The sequence below is a fragment of the Xiphophorus hellerii genome, chromosome 16 (assembly GCF_003331165.1).
Source record: "Xiphophorus hellerii strain 12219 chromosome 16, Xiphophorus_hellerii-4.1, whole genome shotgun sequence".
Classification (NCBI taxonomy): domain Eukaryota; kingdom Metazoa; phylum Chordata; class Actinopteri; order Cyprinodontiformes; family Poeciliidae; genus Xiphophorus; species Xiphophorus hellerii.
In genome coordinates, this window is record NC_045687.1 from 13,231,091 (window position 1) to 13,257,084 (window position 25,994).

The following is a 25,994-nucleotide window of genomic DNA, read 5'->3' on the forward strand; positions in this document are numbered from 1 at the left end:
ACTCAACATTCCCCTTCAGTCAGATGGTGGCAGGAAAGGCATGGTCAAGAGTGCAGAGCTGGGCTTTAAAATGTGGAGACTGAAGGAGGAAATCCTGCCACTCTGAGCGTCCTGTGACCTTTGACACTCAAAAAAAAAACACACGGCCTCACCCTAAAAGTCCACTCCGATCAATGGTCACCGCAGGAAGAACATGCCTGACCCGGTCACATCCTTTGGTTTGGCTACATGTGTAGACTGATAAGGCAATGTTAAATTACACAATTTATCCAAAATCAATCAGTATTATAATCTTCAAATCAATCAAAAAGAAAAGTTCCCAAAGTTTCCATTGAGTGATCTTGATTAAATAAATGAAGCACGAGGAGATTTCTGAAGAAAACAAAAAGAAATGAAATAACAACAGAAGCAAATATCAAACAGTCATAAAGAAATAGATTTTTTAAAATTTTTGTCAAAACCAAATTATTTAAGCAGAGAGACCATATGGCCATATCTGATATTCAGACATATCACCTCAAAGTAGGGGCGGTTTTTGAATGACTAATTTCCTAAAACATGTAATCATTTTATGAAAAAAAACAAAAACAAAAACATCTTCACATCTAAAGATTAATAAATCAATAATAATGCAGACAAATTTAATACTTAGTCATGAAACATTTAAAGACTGCATGGGGTTTCATGTTAAAATATGATGACATAAGATTAAAAGATTCTTTGTATGGCTAGGATAAACTTTTACTATCTTTTAGCGGCTTTCAAACAAAAATCAAGATTGTGTATTTGTCATATTTTGAAGATTACCGTAAACCACTTGCAGGAAAAGAGTTTTATTTTGACTCAATCTTGTAGTGCAGCGAGGACATTTAGAACTGACCTGCAGAAAAGCAATTAAAGTAGTTGAAAAGTCAAGGAAGAGTGTGTGAAGTGCATAAGTGTATTTACATTAGGGATTGCTAGAGTTTTACAATAAGCTTCAAATTACAGGCATTTACTGAAAGACTTAATATGCTAAAATACATTTCAGCATAGACGGAAAACATCTCTGCGATTTATGGCAGAGTTGTCAGGGGGCTGATTGCATGAGTAATTACTAACATGAGGGGCAAGAGGCTCTAAATGCAAGAGGTGATCAGCCTCTGGGAATTTCTGTGGTGATTGGAGCATATGAAGTGCTTTGACTGCTCAATCAGGTCACGTGAAATCGGTCAGGAGCAGAGCAGACGTTTTCCATGATGGCTGGCCTAATCTGCCAGACATGCTCCTCCCTCAGGGTACGTACCCTCTGCAGGACGCGACGCATCCCCACACATGTTCACTTCAAGCCCCTTGAACTGGGGTCACTTTAGGGCTTCTGTTTGAAAAATCTCAACACAACCTCGTAGACTTTACACAGTGAGAATTTATTGTTTTTATTATTAAATTCAGTATCTGTTGACTTTTGTTCACTGCAGAGGAGATTTGGGCCAGACAGATATTTTAATTATAACTCATTAACACATAAACATTGTGTGAAAGCTCCAGAAATATTATTGTTTTTTTTTATTTGTAATTGAAGAAGCATGCTCTTTGTGAGGGAAGTGGGCTGTAAAATATGTAACCTCATTATTCTCCAACTGTGACACAAGTCCTAGTGGTCCTTTAACTATCCTTAGAAATGTTGGAATCAACATTAAACAATGTAACAGAAAAATTCATGTAGAGCTAATCAGAACCAAAAGACAAAACATTATTGAAGACTATTAATCTTTGGTTCAGACATACTCAAAAGAGAATTTGAGGTTATTTAGAGAGCTCCCAGAGTGAGTCAAAGTGGACAACAGTGATGGCAGCTTTTTATGCTGAGTTCAAACACTTGCAAGCCAACTTATCTGTGTTGTTGCTGCAAATTGGAAAACCAGTGCAATTAACTAACTCATCTGGTTAATGACCATGCCAGCTGTGTAACAATATTAGATAAAAATTTGTGCAATAAATCTTCATCCAATATAGAAACTGTTCTTCAGTCCCAAACTAATAGAGCCTAGCCTTTCCTCTGGTACATATATTTCTATATTTTTCTGTCCCATTCCTTGCATGGTTAAGTGGAAATGCTTTTTTTCCTTGATGCTTTTTTTTTTTCTCAAATATTCCATTGTTCACGCATGACCCTCATCCAAATCTAATTTTTAGGATCTGGATTTGGGTTATCCAGTATAAACCAGGGGTGATTTAACTGGACCCAACATGCATTGTCTAATTATTTGGACTTGCAGAAAGTAAATAGTTTGAGTTGTTCTGTATCTGCTCAGTTCTTTTCTGCATTAGCAAAAAACAAAAAAACAAAACTGAAGCTAAAGGTTAAGGTGAAGAAGACTGTTGACATTTGCATCAAAGATTGGGAATCTCGGTCTGATCATATCTGAAGCAGAAGAAAAAAATGTTTCCTCTAAAACGGAGACAAGCAATCCTTCCTGTAGATGAAATAACGTCAGACGGACTGGTTATGTTTGGCTGGATAATATATTTTTTTGTTTAGACTGAGGCGGAGACATTTTTCTCAAAGTGACACCTACGAATAAACGAATGAATAAATTACAACATCTGTTCATGCTTGACCACTGGAGTAATGTGCACAGGAAGTGAGACCCCCTCCTTGCCTGTGGAGGAAGGAATGCTATAATTGAAACCACATGTGTCAAAGAAACAACTTCTGAAAATATCTCTGAGTGTGGATGTCATCCAGAAGTGCCCAAAATCCAGACTGGAAATATTCTGTCATACTCTGGGCTGTGACCTATTTGTGTGTCTGCGTGGTACATGATGGCTAGCAGCAATGTGTGCAGCTGAGTAGTTAAATTAATTTGATGAATCACTTTTGGAGACATTTCTGGGCACCAGTGCCTCACAGCATCCTCAAAAATCATTCCATGATGGATTTGAAATGTGTTGCATATTTAAACACCAGAGCTCATTTTTGGACTGAAATATCAATTGAACTCTTTATTACAAGTTTTGATGTTAAATGTCTAGTACATTTACTTGCATATAAGATATTTTACAAAGCTATTTAACCACTGAATTGTTAATTTAATGAGATTTAATTCTAATTAAAAAAAAAAAAAAATTATGTACATGTTGTCATATTTAATCAGCTAAAACCTGCCACAGCATATAAATGTAAGAGTACTTTGTTTTGGAGCACTTAATGTTTTCACAGGTTTAAAAGTATAATACAGAGGAATATAAAATACAGAGCTGTTCTTCATCTTGAGACATTGCACCATAATAAACCTGATTTTTGATCCCCAAAGATTCACCTAGTATAGTATTCACATACTTCTTTAGCATATGTCCTTGCTATGTCGCATTTAATATTTTACCTAGTGCACAGTTGTTGGTTTTCCTTGCATTCAGAACCCACAAATGTGTTGTGCTCTATTGTTATATAGAAAACAAATAAATTAATAAATTTACTTATCAATAGTGTTGAGATAGAAAAAGCATTATTGAGAGGGGGTCCAGAGATATCTATAGATGGGCATGAATACGTTTCTAAGTGCCAGTTTAATAGGAAAGGAATATGTGGAAAATCAGCTGAGACTCAGTGGTTTAGATAAATACAACCAGCTGGGTCAGACTGGACAGGACTAGAGCAGATAATGCCAACAGGCACACAGAGAGACGATGACTCCCCAAGTCCATATTGTTCTGAACAGTGCCCAGACGATGTACCGTATATTGATAATGAAGCGCATCACTGGAGTATCTACTTAGACATCCACCGTGTCATGGATTATGTTATGATTTAGAGAGGTATCTAATTAGAAAACATTGTTTTTCCAGACTGAGACTGCCGGTGGCTGCATGTGTTCCCTTTACCCTAATGTTCCCAATAAATGTCCAGTGAGTCAACTCACGTCTCCTTATTCATAAAAAACCCGTAAAGTTTTTGAAACTTTAACAACAAAATGTTTATCAGTTTGTGAAGGATGGTGAGGATGAAGACCAAACTTGATCAATTTTGACTTTATTCAAATTTCCATCTAAAATGAAGCCATTTTATACTTTGTTTCCCTCCATCTACTACCTGGTATGTCCTTGGTCATTTTCATGACCATTTGCTTATTTTGGACTGGAATTTTATTTATTTATTTATTTTTATTTATTTGTTTATTTTTACTAAAAACAAAAAGATCCAGTCTTTTGAGCACAATATTTGTTTTTATTAGTAATATATCTGGTAAATATAAATGACAAATTTCAAAGTTCTGAAATTAAATATATATATATTTTTAAAAATCAAACCATACATTGCCTAAAATATAACGAGTTTACTGTATTTATTAGGGTGAATGCCGCTTTGAGTCACGTGACGGCTGATCAACGCTGACGCGCAGCTCGAGCTGTGCAGCATAGCTGGGATTGGATTAACACGTAATACTCACAAAAACAATCAGAAACTGGTTTCCTGGGGAACACTTCAAAGTAAAAGCCTCAGTTTTAAGACTCCGTCGCATATTCTATAGTGAGTCCCGCTGCCTTTATTCTGATGCAAACAGACTCAACAGCGGGCTCTATTTCCGGTCAGAGCGTGAACACCTTTACTGCAGCCGTCTCATCAGCCGCTCTGCCTATACTAGTGGAGTGAAGGCGTATTTAGAGGGATAACGAGCGCCACTGTGAGCTTAAAGACAATCTGCCGCCGCTGCAGAGACCCGTCGTTCAGTACCGGACGGACACACGGGCCCCGGAGGACGGGACCTGGGACTGTGTGAGAGGGGTAAATGGCCACAATATCTCCTGAGAGGAGACGCTCCTGCCTATGAGACTACCTGAACGCCAAATGCGTCCTGGAAAATAGGACGTTCACCCAGGAGTAAAATAGACGCATCGGAAGTTTCTCTGTACGATTTTTCGGGAGATTTAGATTTTTGCCCGCTGCAGACATGGACGAGGATAACCAAGGTAGACTCAATTATTCCACGCAATTCACACCTCTGATATATTTCTGCTTCGACCTATTTCCATCAGCATTATTGCTGTTATTAGTCATTAGCACATGCAGCATCACAACACGAATAGTATTTTCTAGGACTGACGTCCCAAATGGAAATGGTATTTTCACCGTGAGATGGTTTCAGGTTCACTTTGACGGGCTCGCTCCATGTGTGCTGGACAGGTTTAATTAGGGCAGAAAGGCTGACCCGGACTTGACAGGTGATGATTAAGACTCAGCAAGGCCATCCGGTGTGAATGGATAAGTATGCGTGATTGACAGGGCGTCACTGTCATTACTGAAGACTGGCGCTGAAGTGAATGGAGGTGTTTCTCTGCGCCTTCGCCAGCTGTGCCAACAGGTCTCCTTTATGTTTTTATGGTCACTGAAGCAAATAAGGTGGATTCATACTGACTGAATAAAAAAAGCGTTAAGATCTTCAAGAGGAGGCATTCCAAAGATTTGCCTGGAAAATGTTCGTGTTTTTGTAGACTATACAGGGCAATTTTTGGAAGTGCAGCACACTTTTAAAGTAAACGCAGATGTGCAAGCTCCAGCCCACTGACTAAACAGTATGCAATGAAACTAGATCCATAAATATTTGTGCTGCATCTCTAAATATCTTTCAGTCATGGCCAGTTTAGTAAGTAGGAATTCCCCTTAAACTGACTCGGCACAGGCTAGAGTCCAAAATTTAAATATTTAATAAACAGATTTTGCAGAGCCTTTTTTGAGGTTTTGCATAAAGGAGCAGTGCCTTGCAAAAGTATTCAGACCCCTTGTACTTTTACACAATTTGTCACAAACTTCAATGTGCCTCGTTGTTTCCAGTACAAAGTTTGACTTAATCTTGAAGGACAATGATATATGGTTTTCAAACATCTTTTTTTATCAAAGAAACATATGAAAAGTGCAGCATTCATTTTGACCCCTTCTATCTGATACCCCTAAATAAAATCTGATCCAACAAACTCTCTTCACAAGTCACAAAATTGTGTCCACCTGTGAGTAATTTAATCTAAATATAGACCGGGTACATAAACTGTGTTTTAGCCTTTGAAGGTTTGTCAGAGAACATTAGTCAACTAGCATAATCCTGAAGACCAAGAAACACATCAGACAGGTCAGGGAGAACGTCTTTGAGATGTTTCACACATGTAAGCTAATGTCCCAGGCATCTCTTGGCACATTGCTTTATCCATTGTCTGAAAATGTAAAGTGTATGGCACAAATACAAACATACCAAATGTTGGGCATAATCTTTAACGGACAAGTAAAATGTAAGAGAATATTGGTCACACAAGCTGACAAGAGGCCAATGGCAACTCGAAGGTGGCTTCAGAGATTAATAGTTATTCAAGTGTAAGACTGTTGACAGGACAATAATTTTGATGGCAACTATAAAGTAAAAATAAAACGGGTTTTGTTTAAAGTTTGTCATACACATTCCATGTATGGAATGTAAAAAACATGGGAGAAGGTGCTCAGGTCAGAAGAGACCAAAATTATACTTTATGGCTAACATGCACAACAGATTTCATTAAAGAATTCACAATAAACAAAAACATTCCCATTGTGAAACATGATGGTGGCACCATCATGCTGTGTGGCTGCTTTTCTTTAGTAGGGATTGGAAAACTGGGCAGATCTGATAAGAAGGTGAATGACTAAATACAGAACACTAATGGAAGCAAACATCTTATAGACTGCTGTTGCATTGAGACTCAAGGTTCACCTTCCAGCAGGACAACAATCCTAAACAACAACACTTTAGTCCGAAATAAGATGGTTTAGCTTAAAACATGGACCCAGTGAACGTCCAGACTGTTGAAAGAAGTTATTTGTCCTATCTGAGGAAAATTTCAGTCTCTTAATATGAAAAGCTGATAGATGTATTCTCAAAGACTTACAGCTGTAATGAAAGGTAGAACTATGAATGGGGATCTGAATACAACAGCACACCACACTTTTTAGTTGAGAAATTAGAAAACCACCTTACTATTCTCTCTTACTTCACAGTAATGAGCTACTTCATGTCACTTAAAACCCTATAAAATTCATTAACATCTGTAGCTTTAATGTGAATAAAAGTTAATGCAGTATGAATGCTTTTGCTATAAAATTTTGTACTCCTACCAATAACAAGCAATTTCACCTAAAGGGGATCCTGTCCCACTTAACTGGTCCTGCTCCTAATTTAGCAAACTCTATATAGCTCTGTTATCAACACCTAGTCATAATCTCCAGGTGAGACACACTTACTCCAGTCATCTCTCCTTTATTCATCAAAGGTTGTTCCTCACCACATGTTCACTCCGTGCAAAGTTGCAGGGTATGACTAATTGCAGGAGTGATGCATAAGTTGCACCTGGACGTAACGCTTGGATTGTGCTGTGTTCAGTCTGCCTGACTTTCATTGGTGTTGCACATAAGCGTGGCCCCCTCAGAGAGACGTATGCTGCTGTGATGATGAACAGGAAGTGCTGACAATAGCCCGGAGCATGTAAACACATTGTCACATATTCAGAGCCACAGGATAAAGCACACAAGTGGTATTTTGCTCTGGAGACTGATATGTGAATCACAAGGAGAGTGACCATGAATGTTTTTGCAAAAGTGTTAGGTAGAATATATAATCTGCCACATGCTGCAAAAATCTATATAGATACATATGTTTTTTTGCCTACAAATGCTTTAATTTGTTCTCTTAATTCAAACAAACTCTTATCAAACATGCCTACACCAGAGTCACCAGCAGAACAGGGAGCTGTGAAGGAGCACTGAATGGGGAGTCATTCTGGGTACGATTACAGGTGCTGAATCCGTACAGGGTGATGCTTAATGTTGGTGGCCTTATGGTTGACAAGGTTCAGTATGTGACTGTCGTCACTACCAATGTGGCTCACACTTCTCCAGGCCACAATTTGGGAACAAAAAGTGACAGACATAGTGAGGTACTGTGTGTCAAAGGGAGACGAGGGTGAAGATGGGAAACACGTGCTACCACACAGGGTGAAGTGTAGTTGTAACTTGAGTGGTGAGATGTATTTTTCTTTGTGAGGAGGAGGCGGGATGAAGTGCTAGAACCAACATGGAGAATTGCCGATGAAGTATGGAGCAATGCCAGGGAAAGGCGGTGAGGCAAAGATGCAGTGGACTGGATATTCTGACTGAACCAATTCTGCAGAGTTTCTGTCAGTAAAAGTCCCTCTGCTCTGTCATAATTAACTCGGCGAACAGCAAGTGGCCATCCATGACCATCTCTCAAACCAGGTCAGGCTTTCAACAGGGATTCATTTCTTTTTCAATTTCTCCCTTTATGACTTCTACTTAAGCCCAAAATATTTGCTTTGAAAAATGATTTGTGAAACCAATCTTCTCTTTTTAACTATTCAAGTAACAGAGCTGCAATGTCTTTGGGTTGTTCTAGTTATGTAGAATGGACTGTCATCAAGTTTTTTGTTTATGTTTACTCTCCTGTATAAAAGTAGAGTAGTTCATCCAAAAAAAGATGGTTTGTAATTAGGTTCCCATTGTCATCTGTCCACATGTCCAAGTGTCCTTTGGTATGATTTTATCCTAAAAAACTGCACGTGTAGTTTTGTTCCACTAATACAAAAAAAGAGGTTTTCCCTGTGTTTCTTTCCTTTTCTACTATCCATCAGGTGTTTGTCATGTAAATGCTTCGTCATTTCAAACTTCTCTACTAAAGTTACTGAAGATCTTTCCCTTAACGCTGAAATTTTCAAAAGACTTTTAACATTTCTGAAAGCATGTTCCAAAATAGATAGAATTTGAAAGCTCAAAACTCAAACAGAGCAACTTCATTCAGGCAGCAAGAGAGAGTAAGATTTAGAGCAGATAACAGAATGGCTAACTGTGGACTTGTCTTGGCATGAAGCAGAAAAAATGCCTCTTTCTAAATATGTTCTTTACAGCCTTGCTGCCACCTCTGACTTCATTATTAAATGATTTACTGATGCAAAAATGAGCCAACTTTGAGAGAGCTGGCCTTGCTCATGAATAGTTATCTCCATAATTAATCAGAATATTGAACAATAAAGAGATATAAACTGTTCCGGAATGATTAAGTATATTCATCTGAAATTATTTACCGAAATGAAAAAGGGTTAAAAAGGCAACACATGGTCTTGCTGCATTATTTTGTGGCTGGTCATGGTATAAGCAAAACTGAACAGTTACACAAAACAAGCTCTAAAGTTTTTGGTTTGACACGTGCAACTTTCAGCAACACAATGGCTTCTTTTACTTATTCTTTTCTTGTCCATGAATGCTCTACAGACAAACAAAAGTCAACAAAGTTTTGTTAAAGTCAGACAGATCAAGCAAAAAATAGCATCCTGCAAAACATGTTGGTTTTGCGTGATCAACTGTGATAGTCCATCAAATGCACACACACACACACACTCTGCTCCTGCTGCTTCAGTGTCCACTTTTAATTACCCGTTGAGTTGTGGAAGCAATTCTGAACAATTCTCTGGGTTTTTATGATAAAGCCTTGCTTCTCTACTCTGATTCTGGCAGCAGACCACTCTGTTTACACCCTGTGGAACCAGACATTTAAAATTTGCAGCTTTCAGTGCGTTACAGTGTGTGGTTTGTAGGGTTTTATGACACATACAGGCGAACTCGGGCTGTTATGAGCTTGGCATTAAGATCTCAATCATTCATTTGCCAGCTGTAGGAACAAGCCAGCAGCTTCTTGCTTCATGGAAAAAAAAAACTAATTTTGTGCAGTAATAAACAGAGGGACACCCTGAAGCAATCCAAGTAGCCTGCTATTAAAGTATGCTTTAATATAAATTTCTAGCCTGTTTTCTATCTTTGTCCACATTAGACTCTTTAGGAGGCTTTCACCTGGTGTGTCTGCTCCAAAAGAACTGCTGGTTTGAGGAAGCTGATAGAAAGAAGCATGCAGACAGAGTCTGTGGAAATGCACGAGAGCCCTGCAGGATGTCAGGGAGCAGCAGTGGAGCATGTAGTTCAGCTGAGGGTTTCTCTAAAGTCGTGCACAAAACACAAGGGGCCCTCACTGAGACACATTTTTAGTCCCTTTCACTCACTACAATCAGCTGCGGGTATTTGACCTGGTTTGAATTCTGACCTTCACCATTTCAACAAGTGTGATACAGTACTACTATGAATCATTACTTGAGACCCAAAGATTTAGTGAATAGTGTTTGTCTCCGATTTACTTGAAAAGACAGCATGAAAATTATTTATTTCCCTAAACTGAACATTTGCTCTTTAAACCGCTAAATTTATTCTTGCTTCTGAGATTTGCACATTTGGCTGTACCAAATAATATGCAAACTCATGCACTCTGTTAAAATTGCCAATAAAATTTATTTGGGCCTTGGTCGGTTTCTGGTGTCAAGGCATTTGAAAAATTCTGGCTCCAAAACGTATAGAAATTTTTCATCTTACCACCACAGTCAATCCAAAATTCCCTGTCATCTCAGTATGCAGACTCATATTACTGAACCAAAATGTGTTTTCTCTCAGTCTACTCTTCTGCCAGTTCTTCCCAAAAACTATCCTTTTACCTGTGCAAAATAAACCAGCATCTGCTTTAGAGGTTCCTGGGGGATGGCTGCATTTTGAACCCCTAAAGTATGATTCATCTCTGTTTAACAGTTTGTCTCGTCCACTGTTTTGACAGCTATTTTCTCTTGCTCATCTTTCCTCTTGGTGGCCGTATACCAGCAGTCTGACTCACCACAGCTCAGTCGATACCTAGATGTATGTTGAGAGGTTAAAGACGTCTTGGCTTGATTGGAAGTTCGGCACAAAAGTGTTTGCGTTTCATCTCTAATGAAAAGGCCAGTTACCACAAAGAGCCCATTGTTGAGCTTTGCTTTCAAAAAGATATCTGATCGCACGTGACAATTACCCATGACGTTGCCTGATTGGCTTACATGGGACTCTGCAGACCTTTGCAGCAGACAGACCCATATGGAAATCAGATTTGAGTTTGCACGCTTCTGTGCAAATGTTTCAGGTGAATATGAGGCCACTGTAAATTCTGAAGCTCAGTTCTGCTTTGTAAACAACTTTAAATCACTTAACATGTAGCCAATAGCTAGACCCAATGTTTATGTGAAGAATTGGAGAGGGAAAAAAAACATAGGAGTTTTCAAATGAGTTTCAGTTTCCCCTTCATGAGTTAGCTGTGCAGTAAGGATCTACAACTCAACATAGTCACACACTGGATTCTTTGTAATTTTAAGTCTATCAAGGGGCTCATAGATGGGATGCAAACAGGGTTAATTTTCTCAGTGGAAAGTGTAAGCAGTGCCTGTGAAAACTCCCAAAAGTCATGCACAGAAATAAAACTTGGACAAGTAGTATCCTCCTCTATTTGATGGACCCTTATGGAATGTCTGGGTTCATGGCTTCCAATAAAGAGTGTGTTAAACGTGTGTGTAGGCAAAGTAGTTTAGGTTTATTGAAAAAAGGAAAGAGAAGCGGAACAGAGGTGGCAGGAAAAGGAGTGCTGGAACAGTTATGTAAGAGCACAAAGATTGTTTAACCTACAGGAAAATATGTATTTCTTTGAGAGTGTTTGTGGATTCAGGACTTTGCACTCTGCAAATGCAACACATTATTAGCATGTCGATAGTAGACCCTGACCTTCACCGACAGCTGGATTTTTGGGAGCCTAATTTGGGGGGAAAAAATCAAAGCTGGTCATAAATTAACTGATATTTTGCGTCTATAAAGGACTGTGATTATGTTCTTTGAGCAGGACAGTGGTTCTAGAAGACTGGAGTTGGAGTCAGGTTTCCATGCCAGAATTGTTCTGAATTAACTGCATTCAACTTTACCATCAATTATGATATTTAGATGTGACATTGTTAAGTGAACTAAAAATAAAGGTTCACTTGATATCCAGACTCATGTTTGGAAAAAAAATAAAACCATTTATCAATTATTTTACACTTTATACTTATCTGCTGTTTTTTTGTTGATCTATAAAGCAGCAAGCCGCACAGAAAAACTTCTCCATAACCATATGCTGCACCTATGACCGGCTCTATCGGACTGTATGGCCAAACTTGTCAGATTCTGTCCAAAAACCCCAAATCTGTGGGCTGCTGCATTTAGATCACAAATAGGAGAAAAACACTGCGGTTCTGTTCTGATTAAAATGTGTATCATATACTTGTTTATACCATTTAATTCAAAAGAATTAAATGGTATTCTATTGTATGTATGGATTTAATGCTTTATGGGAGCTCAGGCTCCTTCATATGGGGACACAGGCTGCCAAAACACAGACTGATCCTTCATCTCAGTTTTACTAAAGCAAAGTCTGATATTCCAGTTCACCTTTCTATGTATCCATTCAACTCTTGGACATCTAGTTTATATATTTGAAGAGGCTCTCACCTCCCACTCACCCTCCAACTTCTAAAGCCTGGTAAACCCATCTGCTAGTCCAGCTTTTGAGAAGCTGGACTAGGAGCTTCTCAAAAGACATTAGTAACGCTCAGTGAATTACAAACATGCTTAATGTGTCAGTAAACTGTAACAAAACTCCCATAGCTTGTGCAATGGTCCAGACTTAATATCCTGCCTCTCATGTCTTGTTTGCTGTTAGATCTTAAACTCTTATTGCTTTCACAATGGGTGTAATTGCATTGCTGGTGCAGTGAAAAGATCTGACGATGCTGCAGTCGTGTCGTCGTGTCTCATCAATGACACCGTGCAACCGAGAAAGGCAGCAGGTCTCTAACCGAGGAGCACAGACTCTTGAGCAACCTGTTACTGTGCATTTCTGCTTGTGTGTGTTTACAATGTTCTGTTCGTACCTTGAGACAGTTTATATATGCCCAGTGGAGGGAGATGAAGAAGTGGAACAGTTTAAAAGTGCCACTGACAGCTGCAGTCAGATCCCTAAAGTGGGTTAGTAGTACAAGGCTCATCCTGGCTGTGCATGTCCTGCTCTACTCTTCTTATTATTTATATGAGCTTGTATGCAAAACTAAATGTATATGCATGGCTGTCAGTGTTTTCATATGCATTTATCTTGTGTGCGCACCTTCCTCTTTAGAGGATTAAACAAATGTAGAAGATCAAGTAGGGAAAGCTACGGATGGCAGTGGATTGTAGGTCAAGGACTGAAGACCTTCTTGGGACTTTTACATACACACACATGAATACATGCAGTCATTGTTTAAAGAACAGGAACCCATTATGAATTCTTGGATTTTCCATGTTTTGATCTATAAAGAGTTTTACAATCGCCTTTTGCTGATGGAACACTTACTTTGTTCCTATAAAATTTCACAAGGTTGGGGCATAAAGAGAAAGGGATTTTTCATAGTTTGAAATGATTTAAGTCTTGAAACTAGAAGATTCCACCAGGTCTTTATTTAAAATGTCCTAGTACGTCAAAGAAAAAAATATTCTGAGAATTGTTAGTTCCAAAATGTATTTCATCACTCATTTTATGATAAATTATTGGTTAACATAAAAGGAAATTCCCAAAAGTACTTAAAAGACGAGTTTTCATTTTATTTTTTTCTGTGGTATTATACGATAAACCATTCATTTATTCCACAGGGATATTTTTAAAACATTTTTGTGTTTAAAAATACACAAAAAATGGTGGCTTTCCTCCACCATGGAATGCCACCAAGTGTTGTGGTTACTGTATATGCTCACAAAAAAACAGAGAAAAAAGATCAATACTTTCCCTGTGTTTTCAGTTTTTTGTGTGATTTATGATCCGTTGTTATCATTTTAACAATTTAGAGGGTTACTTTTACACAACCCTCTCAATACCCTTATATCTTTCAAAGAAAGATGACCATTGTTGGTGCTCTGACGACTGCAATTTATTAAATTAATAGCCTTAAAGGTGAGGGGCTCAAGAACCCAGACGAGCTCTGATAAACACTTGTTTCCAGCAGGACGATAGCAGCTAAACTCATGACCTCTGTTGAGGAGCCCTTATCCTTTCCTTTGCTCTTCAGAATGTGTAAATTCTCTCTTCCTGTGCGCATTTTCACAGTCGTAGCACATAGAGAACATAAATCAGTGTCAGAGTTGAGGATTTGATGTGACTGATAGTCTGCTGCAGATTCCAGTGGGTAAAAAACTCACGCATACGCATGTGCGCCGCTGTAAAGTGCCGCTGAGCGTTATCACCAGGGTGAGTGATCTACTGTAGCTCCTGGACACAGGTCTCCTGATGCATGCGTTTAATCTTTTTGCTGACATCTGTCATGCTAGAGTTGCATCACCATCAGTGACCATGGGTGCTATAAATATTTTAATTTTTTTTTTACTTTGGTTATTTTATATACATGATGCAACTGCTTCATCATTAATCTCCTGATAACTTGTCGTCAATGGTCTCTAGCTTGCTAACTATTGCGATTCCCACAGGGCAGAATATGTAGGGGTTACTGAAAACAGCATAGAAATCCCTGGAGATGCAGTTGTTATGCCTGCAAGCTATCAGGAGGCAGCGCAGATGCCTAGTTTAAACAAAAAAGGAGGAAATAAATGTGCTGGCGTTTGGTTAGATGGGAACAGTAGATATTATGACAACTTTGTCAGTATATTTTTTTTATTTTCTGCAATTGCATTTGAAGAGGAAGTGAATGTTTGTAGTCCTGTATTCCAGCCAGTCCCATCCTGTCTGCTCTGTCATCATTTACAAATCCCTGAGACATTAGTTTCCTCTGTACCCTCTCCCTTTGGAGCTGAAGTTCTTTAACATGTCTAACATTTTTAATCTGTTTTTTGAGTCTCATTACCTTTTAATGGTTAATGAAAAATATTGATACTCTCTTTAATGTTACATTAAACCCTTTATAACTTATCAACTGGACACACATGTGCTTATGCTGCCTTTCATTTACTTTGAAATCAATTTACTGATTATTATGATGAACTGCTGTTAGTAATACAAACTGGATAATTTTAATTTACTTGGTTCAAACTTAGCATTAACATCTGGATAAAAATAGATAATGCAAGAACAGATAAGATAATAAAGCAAACTACTCTCCTAACACAGCTGTAAATACATTTAGCAACTCTAAAAATATAATTATTAAGGCTCAAGTTAAAGCTTGCATGTTTATATGTCTATGACCTTGCAAAAATCAGAAGGTTTAGTTTTATCATTAATCTGTGGAAAATTTTAATGGATATTATGTTACCCAGTATCCAAATCAGAATAAAACAGTAAGGCCTTCCCAGAATTTAAGAATCTGGAAAGTTCCTTTTTCCTGAACCTGGGACAGAGTGATCCGATCCACCCACATATTTTGTCTCATGAAAGTCTTGGCTTAGATTTTGAACCGGTTATGTTTTTCTTTCCTCTCTTTTTTCAATTTCTTCTCCTTTTTCTTCTTCCTGCTGTCTGGAAAAGATGAAAATGGACATTGATTTCTGCTTCATAGCTGAAGAATTTCTTCGTTTTTTATTACTTCTTTTTTCCCCTTCTTCTTAAATATCTGTGTACTGGGGAGTTTTTCAGATTTTAGACTCAGAACCAGTCAACAATTTGCACCCCTCTTTTCCAGTTGTGCACATGCTTGTTGTTGATATTCATGCTGTGTTGCTTGTCTGAGTTTATTTCCTAAATCGTAAACATTGTCAAGATCTTTGCAGAAATCTTATGAGTTAGATCTTGTGCAGTATCTATTTTCTAAGTCTGAAAAGAAAATAGAGGAACATTTTATGAGCTCAATTTTACACTACTAAGCGTCGATAAACCCTTTCCCAACTGGAGTAATCCTCTGGTATTCAAAAAGTCTTTTTTATTTTTTTGACCAAGTTAAATTCGCTAAACCTAGGTGGATTGGACAGTTAGCATTTAAAGAAAAGGTTGAGTAAATAGCTGTTTCAGCATTGCTTGCTTTTCCTGACAGGTTCTTGTAACAGTGTTAGCTTTATTGAAGCAGACTGCTGTGGTGATGCCCTCGATTCTACTTCAGAAACCAGTGTTAGAAAAAAAAAAGATTTTCAGAATGGCAACAGCAGCGTTGTGTGGGAGGTGATGATTTTCAGAGAGGGGACCTGTAATCTCACCTCCAAACATCTAACTCTACACCTAACAGAAAATTCTTCAGGGCTTAGTTTGGCCCGACCGCAGGCATGCTTTTTAAATTAGGTGGGTATTGTTGAGTAACCGTCAAATCCATGGTCAATTAGGAAAGTTCTTGTCTAGACAGGGTGTAAGATTGCACAGAGCATTAAGTGCAATAAAAGATGCACAAAGAAAAGTGAAGCTAGATCAAGGATTATCTGAAAAATGCCTCTGCAGTTGCAGTTGGTAATTAGTAAAACAACAGTATAATCCTTTGGCATGATGACCCAGAAACAAACCAATCACTGGAGGATTCTCTCATTCAAAGGAGAGAGGAAGCTTTAGAGTGGAGCATGACATATGTAAGACATGTTCATAAATAAGTGACTGAAACTAGTGGGTTCTGTGATGAGACTGTGCTTCTTCAAGGGGATTGTGTTATAGAGTCTCCAAGTCTTTGAAGAATCAAAAAGGCCACATTGTGTTTGATGTTCCCTCTGATTTTGCTTTGTAATCTAATTTTCATGAAGGAAATGTTGTTTGTGTGTACTCTAAGATGGGCTAACAGCAAGTGATAGTTGCAGGGTTGGAAACATTTATTCACTTCTGTATCGAAACAAGATTATAGTTGGACCTGATCTTGAATAAATCTAATCCAAGATCAAGGGAAGTTGAGTTGCTTCCTGGGCTAGATGTTTCAAGTGTGTGATTAAAACGGCTTTCTTTCTGAGATGTTTGAACATCTTCCTGTAAGAATATGGCATAATAATCCTTCCATCTTCATTATTTATCTGAAGTTGAAGTCCAACATATTTCTGCTTTCTTGTTCTTCCTCCAGGAGTTTCACAAAGAGCTCCCAGGGTATACATGAGTCTACTGCAGGGTTTCCAGTATTCAAAGAAAAGGGTGCAGGAAGATTAGACGAGAGTCGACAGGTTATTGGACTTGAGTTTTATCTGAAGTGAAAAAGATTTCTGTAAAACCGGTCTTGAAGTGTCAGCGGCCTTTGAAATAATGCTGGAAATTAAAATGCAACAGCTGCTTTACCTAACCTCACTGATGACCTGACTCTAACAAACTACAAGTCTGTGTTTCACAAATAATCATACATCTATATTAGAGCTGAAGCAGCAGCTGTGGATTTATCTTTAAAACATTCTGTAGACATAATGTTTGAAACAAAACTCAAGTGTATACATTAAACAAATGAGAGGATGGATACAAAGTGAGCACAACTAACCGGTTGAACCAGACGGGGCGTCTGTAGTTGCAGGAATGTTGGCTATTTTCATACCACTACTGTCATCTGTCAAGAAGCAGGAGCCTGCAAAAAGGCTGTCAGCATGTGTGTGTATAAGTGCTTTCTATGGGAGTGTTTTGAGAGCTATGAGTAGGTGTAACACAGAGGGGGGGAAACAATTATTGCACACTTACCAAACATAACTGCAAGCTGCTGCAGTTGTGTCAAGCTGTTAAAGCTAGTGTAGCTGTAATATAATCTTACAGTATGGCTTAAAGGGTGGAAGCATTTATCTAAATGGAATAGTCAACAATTTAATTTGTAGATTAAAAGTGGAGATCTTAGAAGCAACAGGAGAACTGGCATGTCTTCCTTGTTTAAGGATGTCAACAAAAATCCATGTTCAGTAAATCTGTCAGACTTGGATGTGTGCGTAGAGGTTTTTAAACTGTTTCGTATTATCCTCAATTCATGCCACACTGTGTCTGGTTTCATTGTTAATTTGTGTCATGATTAAAAGCCACAATTTATGCATGCAACCTTTCTACCATACTATTGAAAGTCTGGCAAAATTAGCAAATGCTTACTTAGCTGTTGTCCTCAGTCATTGTTATAATCAACACTAAACAGAGCAGGGGTTTGTTTCTTCTGTGAGTGGTCATTAATTATTTAATTAATGATCTAGGAGCAGAAAGTACAGATTTTACTTTTATTTTAAAACAAAGACAAGGTAACTGTGGAGCTGATATTATAAACTATCTATAGGTTGAAACATTAGCAAATTTGCACAATTAGCATGACAAAAATAAAATTTACTTCCTGTATTCCTTTGAGAATTTTATCTCAACTATAATATTTCCAAATTCACCATGTTCCACAGCATTATGTTAAAGTTTAAGATAATAAGATGAACTTTGCTGTGCTCTGTTCAGCCTTCCTAATTTCTAATGAAAGTTTAGCTTTTCCCTCATCTATTTTCAGGCTAAATTAACTGCAAATAACTACTAAATATTTTTTTTTAAATATACTGTTACTTTTCTTTGCTTCATCTGACTTTATTTTGAAGACCTCACCAATGCGGCATATGGTAATCTTCTTTAATGTCCAGCAGTGTCACCCTAGACTAGCGTTGCTGCCAATATGACTATAGTGCGGTACATTCACCAATAAGAAAATAGATTTTTGAAGTTCAAATTGACTGATAACCAGTCCATTTTGCTGTGCATCTACATTGACCACCCCTGCAAAAATTACCTAGCTGAATAACAAGACAGTCATTAGTTTTGCTAATAACTAAAGACAGTTGAAATTTGAACAAAGAATCTCTTTGAGGATATAAACGTGTAGGAGTGCATGATTAGCAGACTGAAACTCAGCTTCTTTTATCTCTGACTTGAATAATTTGCATGTGATCTCTCTTCCTCTTTACAACCTCTGTTAAAATTTAGAGCAGGATAGGTCACTCATTCTGGTTAAGGTTGGGTCGTAAGACATCGTAAGTAATTCCTGATAACCCAATTATATTCAGACACTTTAAATGACCAATAACTGACCAAATATAAAAACTGTGAGCATAGCCAAAAAAAAAACAACAACTCTTTGCCTGTCTATAATGAAGATCAACTCCCTGGCATTTCTTTGTGCATAAATGATTGGTCACCATGAAAAGGGGAAAGAGGCTAAGTGTGCATCTTTGAAATATTATGATGATGTATTGATTATACCAGAACAGCAGCTCCATATGTCACTGTATGAAACGGCTGAGCAGTCAGGCCTAGAAAATTTATGTAGATGTGCTTGGGGTTAATTTTAGAGTGTTTGTATATGACCTAATATGGATTTTTTTTTTTTGTTGAAGGTCCTCTCTCTGTGGAAATATAAAGACATTAACACATACTCTGAGATTCCCAGGCTTTCATGAATGATGCATCAGATGTGTGTTGTGGGTTATAGTTTCCCTCACAATAAAATCAGTTTGTGTTTCCTCAAACAGTTTGTCTCCTTTTCTAGTCCAGCTGGGGGCTTCCAGTCAGAGTAGGAGGGCTGAAGGACTGTGCGCATTACAGACGTAGGTGGCCTGCAGGGTCTCCTTTCTTTACAATTGCTGCATTATGAAGCAACTTAACTGAAGCCAACAAACAAGACAAACAGATTCAAAGAGTGTGAAGATGCCCAGTGGGTTCGAATTTGTTCCCATGTCACTCTTTGCTTTTCTTTGCTCTTTGGCATAGGAACATCCAATGCATAAAAGGTGGCATTTTATTTTCCAAGCATTTTTTCAGTTGCCAATATGAAATTGCAAACGGAGTCTAATATTTTTTTTTTGTTGCAGGTTTGGTTTTTGGGGGTTTTAATTGGATGCTCTGTATATTACTGCTAGTGTTAAATCACATGGAAGTTTGAGTAAATCAGTCTCCTGCATTTCATTATTAATTAATGTAGTGATCAATCCGATATGAACGATGAAATGTATAATAAAAAAAGACCAGGAGTCAACCTGGTGGCAAGAAGGAACAATGGCTACAGCTACAACCCAGTAGACTTATTTGTCTATTAATCTTACTATACCTAATAAATCTAAGCAATCCCACGTGTGTGGCTGAGGACATCAGTCTCTCCTCTAACTAGGAGTCGCAGCCTGCCAGTGCACTCCAACACCTCACCTCCATCTATTAAAACTGTTAAATATTAGTGCCACATCATGTAATTCCTTTGTGGCGTATCTCTTGACTGAAGGTCAGCCATACTTTCTCCTGCTTTCAGTACAGGTGACTGTGGCTTCAGGAGACTCTTCACCTGTTACGCGGATGAGTGAAAGCGGGGATTGTTTTGGTGAAATCTCCCCATATAGAAAAGCATAACACAGAAACTCTCTCATCAGGATGACAGAAATCGAAAGCAGACACACTAACAGCAGATTCTCTTAACGACTGAACGAGAGCAACTGATCAGAAGTCCCACAGGTAACATGTCGTGTTGAAGACCTGACCTTTAACGACCTGTTTCTTGGTCGTCAGCAAAGACAAAATCTTTCTCCAAAAAGTCCATTTCACGTCAGGAAGAACAAACCAACCAGCAGCAGAAACATATCAGATATGCATTTTAAAGGATGTTGGAGTTATAAATCCACCTAATCTAGCTTTAAAAAAATGGAAAATGGAAATGGGAAGAAGTCTAAAAGTATAGCAGATTTGAACAAGATTCTGAGGGCAATAGGTTTATGACAGAAACCTAGACTCAAGTGGAGGAGGTGAAGTATCTTGGTGTCTTCTTCATGAGTGATGGGCAAACAAATTGAGGTCTTTATGGCGTTTTTCAGGTGCGGCTCCAGTCTGCTGTATTGCAGTTGCAGTTGAACTGAAATTCAAAACTCTCCGTCTTGTTTGCTTTCCATCTTTTATGTATGGTCATGAGATGTAGATCATGACAAAAAGCATGATGGATGAGCACAATAAAACTATATGGACGAAGATAAGGGATTTAGAAAACCTCTGGAGCAAACGCATCAGCACAGAAACCCAGTCCATCAAATAATCTGGTGAGTCACTTTAAACTGTGCATAGTAATCCACATGTAGCAATATATTTATCGGTCTTTTATTTAATAAAGATGTATTCTTTGTCAATAAAAACAGTGAAAAGAGGACACTCTTAAAGCCTGTCACGGCTTTCAACGTGAAATAAGATTTTCTTCAGTGCAGCCAAGCCGTTTAAAAAGCTCCTTTGACATCTTTACATGTGAAGAGTGAGTCATCAGCCTTGCATTGCTTATTAGACTTGGCATTTATAAGCCATTAACTCTTGGCCTACTTTACATTTAATGCACAGATAACCTAACGGAAAAGTTGCTTTTCTCTGTGAATTTTTTTTTTTATACAGATATTTAATATAGCTGCTTTACTTCTCCTCTCTCTCTTTCCTAAGTTGTCAGTACTTTGAGCATTGGTTAGTTTGAGAGTGACTGTCTGCAGTGTCTGGATCCATCAAGGTTTCCTGCTGTCATGGCCAACTGTTCCCCTCTGATAACACAAGATTCATGCCCTTCGAACACAATAACCTAATAGTCCTTGCTACTTCTGTCACTTTTTTCTCACAGCGCAAGACAAAGAAGGGGGATTGAGTCAAAAGACGTGAAAAGGAGATGCAGTAGAGAGATACAGAGGGATGGAAATAACTGTCCTTTTTTTCCACCATTATTTACAGTCATGGGGGTGTGCGCCTGGATTGTAAAGCTGCTTAGTGGTATGATTTAGCTGGGGGATTTGAATCTGTGCTCACCCCCACTTCAAGCACCCGGGTGGAGGCGGACAAAGAAAGTGAGATGGAGGGGGAGTGTGTGCATGTGTGTGATAGTGGGAAACAGCGTAGGAGAAGTGCAATCTGGTTTGGCTCCATGTGAAAATGACCTACTTCCTGTTAGCTCGCTCTCAAACCGAATGCTGTTTTCTGATGTGCAGAAGAGCAAATGGGAGGTCCTCCAAGGGGTCTGTGGGGGGAGAGGCTGACGTGGCATGGCAAAATGAGGGATAAGTAGGTGGCCTCTGGGACGTTCTGTGTGGAGTGAAATTAATGTAATGTGTGTGAAATGTAAATTCTGCATGCACTGTATATGTAAGGTGCACTTAATGCTGTATGTGAGCGCATGCAGTAAAGCAGGCGGGTTGCATGGTGAGATGCTCTCTGTGGCCTTAATTACCCTAAAAGAGGGGTTGATGACAGCTGACTTCTCAGTAAGCCAATATTTGAGAGAGCCAGCCTTGCCAGATGTCCACCAGTTGAGTGCAAATACAATGCCTCAAATTTACCCTGTAAGCCCTGCAGGGGGCACAGCCAACACGCCCAACCTGTTGGTCCACACACAAAACACTTTGTGGTGTGTTTTGAGTACATCACCCTAACAGACCAGCAATACTGTGAAAGATGGTGGTGGCAGTATCATGCTGTGTGGTTGTTTTTCTTCAGCTGAGAGCAAGGATTGAAAAATGAATGGAGCTAAATACAGGGCATTTCTAATTTGATGCACCGTTTTAGGTTAGTCTTAAACATTAAATCCAAATAAAACACACTATTGTCCAAGCACCTGGTAGTGGCAGCATCATGATGTGGGAAGTTGTTGTTCAGCAGGGACAACAGAATTGATGAGGGTTTATGTAGGGGTGGACAAGATTAACAATTATGTACTAATTTGTCTTGTTCTGTAGCATAAAATCCCAGTAAACCATATTCAATTTTGTGGCTATAATTTGAGGAAATGTCAAAAAGTCTAAGGGTTATAGATGTTTTTTTAAGATACAAATTTTTAAGAAAATTTGTATCCAAGCCACCGCAGAGTACCTCTGCAAGTGTTTTTTGTGGTTAAAAAATGCTTCAAAGGAAACATGTAGCTCAAATATATTTTTATGTTGTTTGCCATTAATACTTGCTCTGTAATTGAAAAATGTACAGTAATAAGGAACTGTAAAAATAAAACTGTGGAGTTTAAACCAAACCTGCACCTCTAGTTAAAACATGTTCACCTATATATACCAATCTCTGTAGTTGATAAAGGATTGTGTTTGAGGGCTTATTTATATTGTTACTTTCCAAAGGGGGGTCATATTGACACATACCATACATTTTACATTTTGCTTGTCATCTTTGCTTTTATTGAATAAATGTTATGGTTTCACTGCTGCTTGAGGTAATCTCTCCTGAGTTGTAATATCCTTCAGCCACCAAAAGGGGGCTGCAGCTCTGAGAGTCACTTCACAAATTAATGTGTTCGTGTGGAAAGAACACAGTAGTCTGTACTGACTACTGCTTTAGTAGTCAGTACAGACATAAAAAGTGAAACCCTTGCAAATTCTCCTTTGACATAAGAAATAAAGTCAGTATTATTTCATTAGGTACAGTCACTCGTCCATGTTATGGATTTGTCTTTTTAACTTTGATGCCTCAAGTGACAACGATTAGATCCAGTTCTGAAAAAATCTGACTCCTGACTGTCAAATCATGATTACTGATCAGTAGATGAAATTATGTAATACTGTGGTCATTGTTTATTTGCCTTTTATGATTAAATGTTAATGTTTTCATCCTTCTAGAACTCTCAAATTGGAATAATATTTTAATGAAATATTAAAATATCAAAGCTCTAATAAATATCTTTTGTAAACAAGAGGATTTATTTAGGAAAGGGGAGGTGGCAGAATCAATCAGGAGCATCTTATTTCGCAGTGCTTTTATGATAGAGACCTTTAAGGCTTTCAAAGGGACGGGATATGAGTCCACTTGTTCAAGTCCACATGCAGTTTTCTAAGCTTCCTGTCACTCTTGATCATAATATTTCATAAAACAGCTTATTACACTGCAGACTCAAATATTTGATCATGAAATCTCAGATATGGCTGGAAGAAAGCCACAAGAAATCCTTTTTAGAGTTTGCAAAAAGTCATTCAGGCAAACAGAGCAAAGACTAAAAAAAAAGGTGCTCTAATTATTAAAGTAAAACTAAATGTGTAGCTTAAAACTAACCATAAACATCAAACTTAATAAACCATTCCCACAGAGATCATGGTAGTGACAGCATCACCCTGTGGGGATTGTTTGGAAAGCTATGTCAAGTTCAATTGTGTATTAATGCTTGTGCAAGGCATGGTTATAGTTAGTATGACTGTACTTCTAGCTTGTTAGCTCAAAAGCCAGGATGTGTTGCCCTGAACAGAGCAACCACCTGCTGGGTTAGGTAAAATTTGCAGAAACAGCATGGTGCCCCACAGCTGCCTGCTTTCCAGTCTGTTTGCAGCATTTAATCTATGTTTTCTAAATTGAATGGCACCTCCATTCGTTGGCATGCTAATGTAGGTCATATGTAATGTCTTTTAGACGGATTCCCTGACCAGGTATGCACTGGCGAGCTTAATCCCCATGACTCTGACTGGCTGTTCAGAAAATGAATTAATTTAATCCATCGTCATAACCCAGCCCCTCTCTCTCTCTCACTCAAATGCCGTTTCATTTTTCCCCCACTTTTTTTTTTTTTTCCAGTGCCCGAGGACTTGTCTTTGGAAGAGAGAGATGAGCTTTCGAACATACGACGCAGAAAAAAAGAGCTTCTTGATGATATCGAAGTAAGTGACAAAATTTTTTTTCATTTAGCTGCATTTGAGAGCTGAAGGTTTGGATTGGATGAAAAATTTTAAACTCTTTTGATGTTATACTAGATGATAATGAAATGCATTAAACCCTGCATGCAGCGTCTCCACTTCTATTTGCATGCAGACACACGTCTATCATATCACATGTAGTCTCTTAGTTGTCTCTTAGAATATTGTTTTAGCATGGATCAAATACATATGTATATGAAATTGTCAACTGAATCCTTTCTTCTTTTTTTCATTGCAGCGGCTGAAATTTGAAATCGCTGAAGTAATGAATGAGATTGAACAGCTTACCTGTGTTGGGGAGAGGTGAGTTTGGGTTTATTTTAGTGCATACTGTACATCTGAACTGTATAGCAAACTGAATTCCTATGAGTCTGATAGTAGGGATTATGTTAATTCTAATGAATTGGGTTACATATATTATTTTTTGGGTGATACTTTCCTCATTAAAATGTGAGAGAATTATGAGGGCCGACAGTGTTTTCCAGAATCCATAAAGAAACGTTTGCAGTTTTAATTTTGTCCATCAAATCCTGTGACACAAGAGGATTTTCAGCTTAAAATTAGGTGAAACTTGGAGCAGCTTTCATTTGATCTTTTTTTTTTTTTTTTTAAAGTTTACTTCAGGATCTGTTCAGGATCTGTTTACTTCAGGAACTAGTTCCTTTTTGTTTTTTTTTTGAGAGATTGTTAATTTTACTCCCAGCATTACACCTGTCATTTTATGTTTTATGTGAACAACTTAATCCTCTATTGTTTGATTAGTGAAGTAAAAAATGGCCTTTATCCAAACATTAGTCAAACAGTCTTTGTGTGGATGCTTTCCTGTGATTGGCTGAGATGGAGTGAGGCCATGTGTCAGGCTGTGTGTGTCTCAGGTGCAGCTGGTAAAACTTGGCTCGGGTTATTTTGGGCACAAGGGAGCACTGAGAGCATCCACTGAAACATAAAGGTGCAGATTTCCATGGAGTGTACATTCTGTGTGTTTTCAAAGGATTAAGACATTGAAATACTAAATAATATTCTTCTGAAACTGTTGTAGAAAGGGTTGAGCTGATTTATTGAGATGTAGTGCTGCAGCTGTCACTTTGTGGTGTCTACTATCTATTTTGGTATCTGTAGATTCAATATTTGACTGAGCAGTAAAACCTAGAAAACAGAATTGACCAACAGAGCAAACACAGCAGCGTGAGACAACCTGACATGAGATAACTGCACTATTCAGAATTTTGTGGACGATTTTTGATGGGTTTTTTTCTTTATAGATACAGTTTTTCCTCTGTGGCATACAGATTTTATATGGTTCAGAGGTTTTCAAAAGATCTGCAATATGAAAAGATACAGTAGTAGAACAATTTTCACAAATGACAGTCAGGGTCAATCAAGCTGAAAATCATCTAATTCTGGTCACTAGCTAATTTCTAAGTGTATCTCATATCTAATAGTTTTTTTTTTTATTATTATTGTTGCAGCAAAACCTCGCAAAGAAACAAACAGATTGCCATGGGAAGGAAGAAATTCAACATGGATCCTAAGAAGGTCAGGCAGGTTTCTAAGCTTC

At 38.1% G+C, this 25,994-nt stretch overlaps 1 protein-coding gene across 1 annotated transcript in view; it reads left to right on the forward strand.

The window, feature by feature from the left end:
• Positions 1 to 4,600: 4,600 nt before the first annotated feature.
• cyth3b (cytohesin 3b) overlaps positions 4,601 to 25,994 on the forward strand; it is a 34,018-nt gene continuing 12,624 nt past the window's right edge. Inside the window, exons 1-4 of the mRNA XM_032587094.1 lie at positions 4,601 to 4,950; positions 24,318 to 24,400; positions 24,675 to 24,739; positions 25,906 to 25,972. Of these exons, the coding sequence (XP_032442985.1) occupies positions 4,932 to 4,950; positions 24,318 to 24,400; positions 24,675 to 24,739; positions 25,906 to 25,972 (234 nt within the window). The 5' untranslated portion in view covers positions 4,601 to 4,931. The remainder of the gene's footprint in view (positions 4,951 to 24,317; positions 24,401 to 24,674; positions 24,740 to 25,905; positions 25,973 to 25,994) is intronic.